The sequence below is a fragment of the Numida meleagris genome, chromosome 18, assembly GCF_002078875.1.
Source record: "Numida meleagris isolate 19003 breed g44 Domestic line chromosome 18, NumMel1.0, whole genome shotgun sequence".
Taxonomy (NCBI): domain Eukaryota; kingdom Metazoa; phylum Chordata; class Aves; order Galliformes; family Numididae; genus Numida; species Numida meleagris.
In genome coordinates this window covers 387,068-395,419 of record NC_034426.1, presented here as the reverse complement: position 1 = coordinate 395,419, position 8,352 = coordinate 387,068, and the positions used below count along the sequence as shown (strand labels likewise).

At 53.3% G+C, this 8,352-nt stretch overlaps 1 protein-coding gene across 1 annotated transcript; it reads right to left on the bottom strand.

The window, feature by feature from the left end:
• Nucleotides 1,170-2,913, bottom strand: LOC110407821 (C-C motif chemokine 4-like). The gene is made up of 3 exons (XM_021415966.1): nucleotides 2,579-2,913; nucleotides 2,022-2,133; nucleotides 1,170-1,688 (listed from the first exon to the last, which is right to left on the bottom strand). Exons 1-3 carry the CDS (start codon nucleotides 2,649-2,651, stop codon nucleotides 1,601-1,603), a joined length of 273 nt encoding a protein of 90 aa, XP_021271641.1. The 5' UTR covers nucleotides 2,652-2,913; the 3' UTR covers nucleotides 1,170-1,600.

Sequence of the window (8,352 nt, the reverse complement as noted above, 5' to 3'; positions counted from 1 at the left end):
GCACCAGGGGATGTTCAGGTTAGGTATTAGGAAAAATTTCCTCTCCAAAAGAGCGGTGCTCCACTGGCACAGGCTGCCCAGAGAGGTGTCATTGTCCCTGGAGGTGTTCCAAAGCTGTGGAGATGTGGCACAGAGGGCATGGGTTATGATGGCGGTGGGCTGGGTGTTACTTAGTGATCTTAGTGGTCTTTTCCAACCTTACTGATTCTATGATCCCAGCTCAAGACCGTCCTTTCAGCAGCTTGTCTCTCCCCCTTGATTATCCCTCAGCTTAAGTGGACACAGGCCCTAGGGCAGGATGAACTTTTTGCAGGCGTGCTGATCCACCTGGCCCTGCTGAGAGTTGCCCCTCTCTGCTGTGCCCCACAGAGCAGCACTGGGGCCACGGCAGGGCTGAGCACGGCGCGGGCCTTTCCCCCCTCCCCAGGGCCCTGCAGACGGAAGCCGTCCCGCAGCGATGCCGCTCCTCAAGTCCCCGCAGCCTTCCTGCCTGCAGTCAGCGTTCCTGCCGGGAAAACACAGAGCTGGAGGGAAATCATGCAGCAGCTGCGAGGTGCTTTCCCAGCCCTGGAGCTGCCAAGTCTGAGCTATAAGCTGTGAATTAAAAATATTAAACAATAGCAGAAATGTGTTTTGCATTAGGGAGAAGAAACGCTGACTGAACAGAGCAGATGTTGTGCAGACATGGGACAATGTCAGAGCAGCTCAGGAGCACCTCAGTGTGCTGAGCATGACATGAGCCTGGTCCCTTGCAACCTGCTTGCTCTCTTTGCAAAGCCACCCATGAGCCACCCATGTGCTCTGTGCCTGCTGCTGGATGTGGAGCAGGGCTGGCTCCCACCCTCAGGTCTACAGGGGCTCTCCCCATTTGTGCCCTTTGCAGTGTACCCATCCCCATCCCATCATGCACACAGTGCTCACTGGGGAGTAAGGCATTGAGGTGGGGTGCATGGGGAGCCCCTCCTTGTGTGTCTGCTTCACAGGGGATGTGGTGGGGAAACAGAGTCAGACGATATTCATATGTCTGTAGTGTGGAAACTTCATGAGCTATCTCAAACCACTTCCCATCATCACATGCCATGGAGGGCGTGATGATGGGCTCAGCAGTGAGGGTTTGTCTCTGAAATAGTGTAAAGGACATCAAGAGAAAAAAGCAGAGGTTTTATCCACATTCTTTATTTTTTACAACACTTTCATACAAGTGAGCCAGAGCCATCCCTCACCTCATGAGGAGATTCTGAGCCACCCTCCCATAAATACTCTCCCTGCCACCCTCCCATAAATTTAACCCAGAGATGAGAATACTGCCTATCTCTTATGGTAATTTCTTAAATAATTTTAAATAACCTAAGAACAACAGATGTGCCATGGACCTTTCTAGTCTGCAGGCAGAGGTGTTGAGCTATGTGCTGGAGCTGCAGAGTGGGCTGTGCAAACTGCACCCAACATGAGATGTCTGTGGTCCCCATCCTGCAGTCCCTGGGAGCTGCAAGCAGGCGACGTGGGCTCGTGCAGCCGTACCGAAGCCGTGCTCCATGTCAGGAGCTCGTGGTGACGTGGCTAGCGTGGCAGCAATGCGTCCCATCCTGCCTGGCTCTGCTCAGTCCCGCTTGGCACTCTGCAGGTAGCTCCGCACCCAGGGGTCACTGGGGTTGGCGCAGACCGCACGCTGCTTCTTGGTGATGAAGCTGTGGGACAGGGGTGAGGTGTGAGATCACTGCTCAGAGTGGGAGCCCGGGTTTGGGGTTCACAAGAGGTTCTCCACTGCCCCCAGTCTGATGCTGTGTTCACCATGATTCCCCCACTCCCATCCCTTTTCCCACACCGACTCCTGCAGGAACATCCCCAGGAGTCCCCACAAGAGCATCCCTGGCCACCCCTGCAGGAGCATCCCAACAGTCCCCATGCCAGCCCTTTCCCCTTGGGTTCCCCCTGCCTTGCACACAGCACACTGCGTGCTCTCCTAACTGCAGCCCCCAGCTGATCCCACACACCCACACCGCGTCCATATCGGTACCTACACGATGGCCGGCTGCGAGCAGCTGGTGCTGGTGCTGAAGTGACTCCTGATGAGGTTCCGTGGGAGCTTGTGGTCTATGTAAGTGGAGCAGCAGGTCGGGATGTCAGGTCCCACTGGAAGAGGCAGGGAGAGACAGCGTGAACACGAGGTGGGCTTGGTGGGCAGCCCCTGCAGCACAGGGAGCCATGCTGCGAGGAGGGAGCAAAGAACTAGGGGATAATTAAGGCTGAAAGGTGCACTGGAGATCACCTGGTTCAGTGCAGCCAGGGAAGGAAACATGCAGGAGTCTCCTACTCAGTTCCAGGGCAGAGGCTGGACTCCCTACACTATAACCAGAAGCAAGGACCCCAAGCTCAGAATGGTGGATGGATGGACGGACAGATGAATGGATGGATGGATGGATGATTTTCCAGTCTGGGGGCTCCTACATGGAGCTGATCTAAGTGCAGAGTGGAGAGAGGCTGAAAAATTCCCTGCTCTCTGCCCCAGTGGAGAAATGATAGCAAAGGCTCAGAGCTGTTCTTCCTTTTCCTTCTCAAATGACAGAGCAGGACTCACCTGGGGCAGAGGAAGCTTGGGAGCAGGAGGATGCAATGAGGAGAAGAGCAAGGACAACTGCAGAGAGCTTCATCTTCCTGTTGGATGAGGGCTGACGGAGTGGGACCAGGAGCTCAGGCAGATGCGGAGCAGTCTGCAGCAGCTAGATGCAGATCCCTTTTAATAGGGAGTCCTGGAGTCAGCGGGGAGATGCTCCAGTGGAAATTCCAGGATGATGACAGAGGATGTCACGAAAGTGAAATAGTGGGGAAAAAAAAATAAGGCAGAAAGAATGGGATAAAGTTCACATTGGAGCCAAGAATGCTGGGATACTAAGCTCTGAGTCAGCATTCATTTTCGTTTTTATCAGCTCGAAAGGAAACTCAATTGTGCCAAGTGGCATAACCACAAAGAAGAGTTCTATTCATCGAAATTACAGGAGGGATTTTCCCTGTGAGTCTGGATAGCAAAAGAAACAATGTTTGGTTTAGATTACACAACTCTGGAAAAAAAGCCAAGCCTGAGGCATGCTCGTGCTGCTGTTGTGCTGGTTGTTTGTCAGGGGTTTGGTGCACGGCAGTGCGAGGAGCACCGTGGGCCCGCACTGCTCAGTGCCCAGCGGGGAGCAGTGGGGCTGGGACCCCCCAGCATGTCCTGGGCTGGGGTCGTCCCCCCTCAGGGGCAGCACTCTGCATTGCTGAGCTGCATTAGGTCCTGCCACCCGTTTCCCAGCCTGCCCAGCTCTCTCTGCATGGCAACACAACGCCTGGTGTACCGCCGCTCCTCCCAGCTCTGTGCTGTCTGCAGAACTGCCCAGGATGCACGCTCTCCCCATGTGCGGGACATCAGTACTTGGAACAGGATTGGCCCCGGGGCTGCCCCGTGGTGACGCCAGCGGGAGATGAGCATGCAGCTGGCAGTCAGCCCGCATCACTGCCCATTGCCTCTGCAGTTTGCCTGTGAGGATGCTATCTATGGTCAGAGCCTGGCTGAAGTCAAACAAACCTCCGCTGTTCTGCCTTCATCCACAGCCTCCTCCTCCTGCGGGCTCTCAGGCTCTGCCTGCCCCCAGCCACTGGTCCCCCACAGACTGCAGGGCCCTACTGACACACCCCAGGCACGAGGTGCAGAAGATCCCCAGCACAGGTGAGGATCTGCTCACACAGAAGATCCCTGCTGCAATCCACTTTCCTGCATGCTTGTAACCTACGGTGAATTCAGGAAACTTGTGGATGCACCGAGCTGCAGCTCACCCTGCAGCTGATGCACCCACCCCCAGCGAAGCTGAGAACATGCCTTTAATGAGCCATAGCCTCCTTAGGATCTGACATAGCTATTGGGAAGGTGTGGGACTTTGCTAGGCTCAGAGGAGGGCAGGGCAGGGCTCTGGTTTCCCAGTGGAGCAGAGCAGATCCACGCAGAGGTGCATGGCAGAACAGCAGGAGCTCCAGCTTTAGGATGAATTGTTGCAGAGCAACACTGAACTTCAGCTTTTTGCCATGGAAATGAAAAATGCAGAAACCAACAGCGGAGGCTTTCCGTTCCCCTCTGCTCGCAACTCACGTGATAAGCGTGCACAGGGAAATCGCAGCCACTACACCAGCTGTTGGCTGTGCGCTGCTCTGCGTTTCCAGCACAGAGGAGCTGTGGCTGACAGCTCTGTGGCTAACACCAGCCAGGGAGAGCTTTGCTCATGGAACTTCACACCTCCTGCAGTGACCGAGCTGCGGGGCGGGGGCTCGCACGCTTCCGTCGCTGGGGAGGTGCGGTGGAAATGCAGTGCAGCACAGAGCAGTGCCCTCCGTGTGGAAGCACTGCGATGCTCAGTGGAAAGAAAGGAGCCATCGTTTATCGCTGTTGAATTTGGCTGAGCTGGAGGGAGGAGGAGGCTCTGGAAGGAGCTGCTGCAACCACAGCTAATGCTGGTGTCATTGGCACAAACCTCCTGTGCTGCGAACCCCCAGCTCTGAGCTGCACCCACAGCCAGCAGCCCAGCCCGGCTGCTCTCTGCAGCTGATCCTGCTGCCTCACGCTTGCCTTTGCCTCCAGCTCTCAGTTCTCTGCCCTGTGTCTGCTGCCTGTTCAACACCTGACATCAGGAGGCTCCTGCAGCTAAGCAGTTTCCAGCCAATCTCTCTCACTCTCAAGCTTTCCCTGTTCCTGACACAGAGCTGCTTTTATTGCTTTGCCCTCACCCAGCCCGTGGTGTGAGGTTTGTTTGGGTGCAGGGACAGCAGCAAAAGAAAGCTTCAGTTATTCACCAAGGAGGATTATGGGGAGGGATGCTGCAACATGCACTTTTCCTGGCACAGCGGTCCCAGGGACCCTGGGGATCCTGGAGCTCAGCTCCGCCACTGCACAGCACCCCAACCCCAGAGCCTCGGGGAGAGCTGGGCTGCAGGATGGCTTCATGCAACTTTGGGACTTTCTTCTCCTCTTTGCTTGCTGACACTGAGCACACAAAGCCCAGTGTGTTCGTTGATAACCTGCCTCTACTTCTCGCTCTAGCAGAGCTTGGATTTTCTGCCTGCACTTCCCGAGGCATGCACCGTAAGTCTGCGCGATGAATGTCCTAAGGCTCCAAAGCCACTGAAACTCTGTTTTCCCTGTTTCTTTGGCTTTCATGCCAAGGACGCAGAAGAGGCCGACGCAAGGTGGTTTCTTTTATTATACTCTAATTTGTTTTGAAATACCTTACATTTAATCCTCTTTCATTTGCTTTATTTCAAAACAAAGTCCAGGAAAAATCTGAGGCATGCATAGGACAGCATTAGTTTTCCCCGAAGTACATTTCCAGACACTGCCCTTGCTGGAAGAAGGCTGATCCTCTGATGAGATACAGCCTCTTATCAGCACCAGCAGCTTGCTGAATCCTGTCTGCGTAGCTAGCACTGACCGGGATTCCCACCACAACATGATTTAGGGGAAATGCAAAGCCTGGAGCGGCCGCACAGCCCTCACCCCTCGCAGTGCTGCTTCACTCATCAGAGGTTCCCACCACAGTGGGTTGCAGGACATGACTTCATCTTGAAAATTCCAATATTTCTCCAGAAATGTCAAGAATAGGGAGGAACAGAATTTCTGGATGCTTCAGGAAAGCCATCTGCAGGCGAATTCTGAGTAGAGCTCAGATGGAAACTGCTGCAGGCTGTGCTAGGGGCAGTTTCTGAACTCAGGACAATAGTAATACTTCCTTCTCTGAGCGACTCCCAACCGCTCAGCATTAAAAACTGCTAAAAACAGCAGCTTACATCAGCTTCACTTGCAGTGTTCCCCTTTCAGCGGTCGTATTAAGAATTTCCCTACTTCTATTGTGAGTAAATTTATTTGGGGCCTTTGCTTTACTTAGCACTTTCTCCCAGTGGTTCTGCACGCCTGCAGACAAGTTCTAACATACAGTGTCATCCATGCAAATTAATGCAACACCACAGATTGCTTCAGCAAGCCCATCTTGCTGACTCCAAGTATTGCCTGCCAGTGGTGGGAGCACCGAAACCAGACGGAGCCAGTGTAAGAAAACATCTCCTACACTGACTCAGTTTCTCCTAAGGATCTCCAGCCCACCTTGGCCACTCTTCCACAGCCATCCCTCCACCCCAGAGCATCACCAGGTAGAGGTCTCTCATTCCAGACACTCAGCCCCATGGCTTCTTGTCTTCCCAAAAGGGGAAGAGCGAGAATAAATGACTTTCTTATTTCATCATAATAGGGTTGAGGGGCTATGGGTGAGGATACAGTTTTAGGCACATGTTACAAAATCTCAGGGCATAGCTGATATGACTACAGCCTTCCACCTCTCTTCAGCACACGAATAGCTGGCAGGGTGGTAGTTCTGTCAGATTTCTGGGGAAAAAGCAGACTCTTAGGAAATGAGTACCCCAGATTTGTCATTATTTTCTGGCTTTCAGCAGTGGAAAATTTTCAGGCTTTCCTGGCCTCTATAAGAGACATTATCTTAGAATCATGGAATCATAGAACCGTAGATTCACAGAATTATAGTATGACTTGGGTTGGAACAAGCCTCAAAGATCGTCTAGTTCCAACAACTTCTTACATGGTCTGATAGTGATAGGACAAGGGGAAATGGCTTTAAAGAAGAAGAGGGGAGATTTAGGTCAGGTGTGAGAGGGAAATTCTTCACCCAGAGGGCAGTGAGGCGCTGGCACTGCTGCCCAGAGCCGTGGGTGCCCCATCCCTGGAGGTGCCCCAGACCATGGATGGGTCCTGGGCAGCCTGAGCTGGGGTTGCACCCAGCCCACAGCAGAGGGGGGCTGTGAGGTCCCTTCCAACCACCTTCCAACCCCAACCATTTTATGATGCTATGATTCAATGAACTAATTTTTCTGTGTTAATGAGATCTCTTATCGGAACACTTCCCCACCATTTCTCCCGCCTGCCCTGCCCACGTCATGTGCCTTGGGAGCAGGACAGGACCAGATGGCCGTAGGTGGCAAATCTCAAGACACGACCCAGGAATGCTCGAAGTTACAGTCACAGGGAACAGCTCAGAGGCAAAACATGCTCTTACGCATGTCTGCAAGCTGCATTCCCTGAGCAACAAAAGAGAAGAGCCAAAAAGAACTCAGAGCTGGCTCCTGGTCCAGCTGGCAGAGCACCGGCTCCCCGCCGCCTGCCGGGCTGTGGAGGAACGCTCTCTCCTCATCCTCCAGGTTTTGGGGGCTGAGCACAGGGACAAGCAGTGACACATTGCAAGGCGGTGCTCCCATTCAGCAAGACCTGGACAGACTGGAGAGTTGGGCAGGGAGGAACTTGATGGGGTTGAACAAGAGCAAGAGTAGAGTCTTGCACCTGGGGAGGACTAACTGCATGCATCAGTACAGATCAGGGGATGACCTGCTGGAGAGGAGCTCTGCGGAGAAGGGCCTGGGGGTCCTGGTGGGCAAAAGGTTGGCCATGAGCCATCAGTGTGCCCTTGTGGCCAAGAAGGTCAGTGGTGTCCTAGGGTGCATTAAAAAGAGTGTGAGTAGCAGGTTGAAGGAGGTGATCCTCCCCCTCTGTTCTGCCCTGGTAAGACCACGTTTAGAATACTGTGTCCAGTTCTGGGCTCCTCAGTTTAAAACAGATAGGGATCTCCTAGAAAGAGTCCATTGGAGGGCCAGAAAAATTATATAGGGCCTGAAGCATCTCTCGTGTGAGGAAAAGCTGAGTAACTTGGGTCTGTTCAGCCTTGGGAAAAGAAGACTGAGAGGAGATCTGATCAATGTTTATCAGGGATCAATGTTTATCAGGGAGGTGGGAGGCAAATGGATGAGGCCAGGCTCTTCACAGTGGTGTGTAGCGATAGGACAAGGAGTAATGGCCTAAAACTTGAATATAGGAAGTTCCATACAAGCATGCAAAAGAACTTCTTTATGGTGAGCGTGATGGAGCACTGGAACAGGTTGCCCCGAGAGGTGGTGGATCTCTTTCTATGGAGACCCATTCAAGACCCAGCTGAACACCTACCTGTGTGACCTAGTACCTTGTAGGGTACCCGCTATAGCAAGGGGGTTGGACTTGATGATCTATTGAGGTTCCTTCCAACCTCTGTAATTCTGTGATTCTGTTGGGGTTGAGTGGTGCCTGTGAGGTAGGCTCCAGTGACGCCTTGTTGGCAAGCAACCTGTAAGACCTCTCCTGCTCACTTCTGGGACCTCCCTTTGCTTGGAGGACAAGCCTCTTCCCAAGGGCTGCACTCCTCCCTTCCTATTCCAACTCTTGCTGGAGTGAGATTTGGGAAACATCCATCTTCAGAGCTCCTGGTCTTTAGGAGCAGTGTCTTCTTCAGTCTGCCC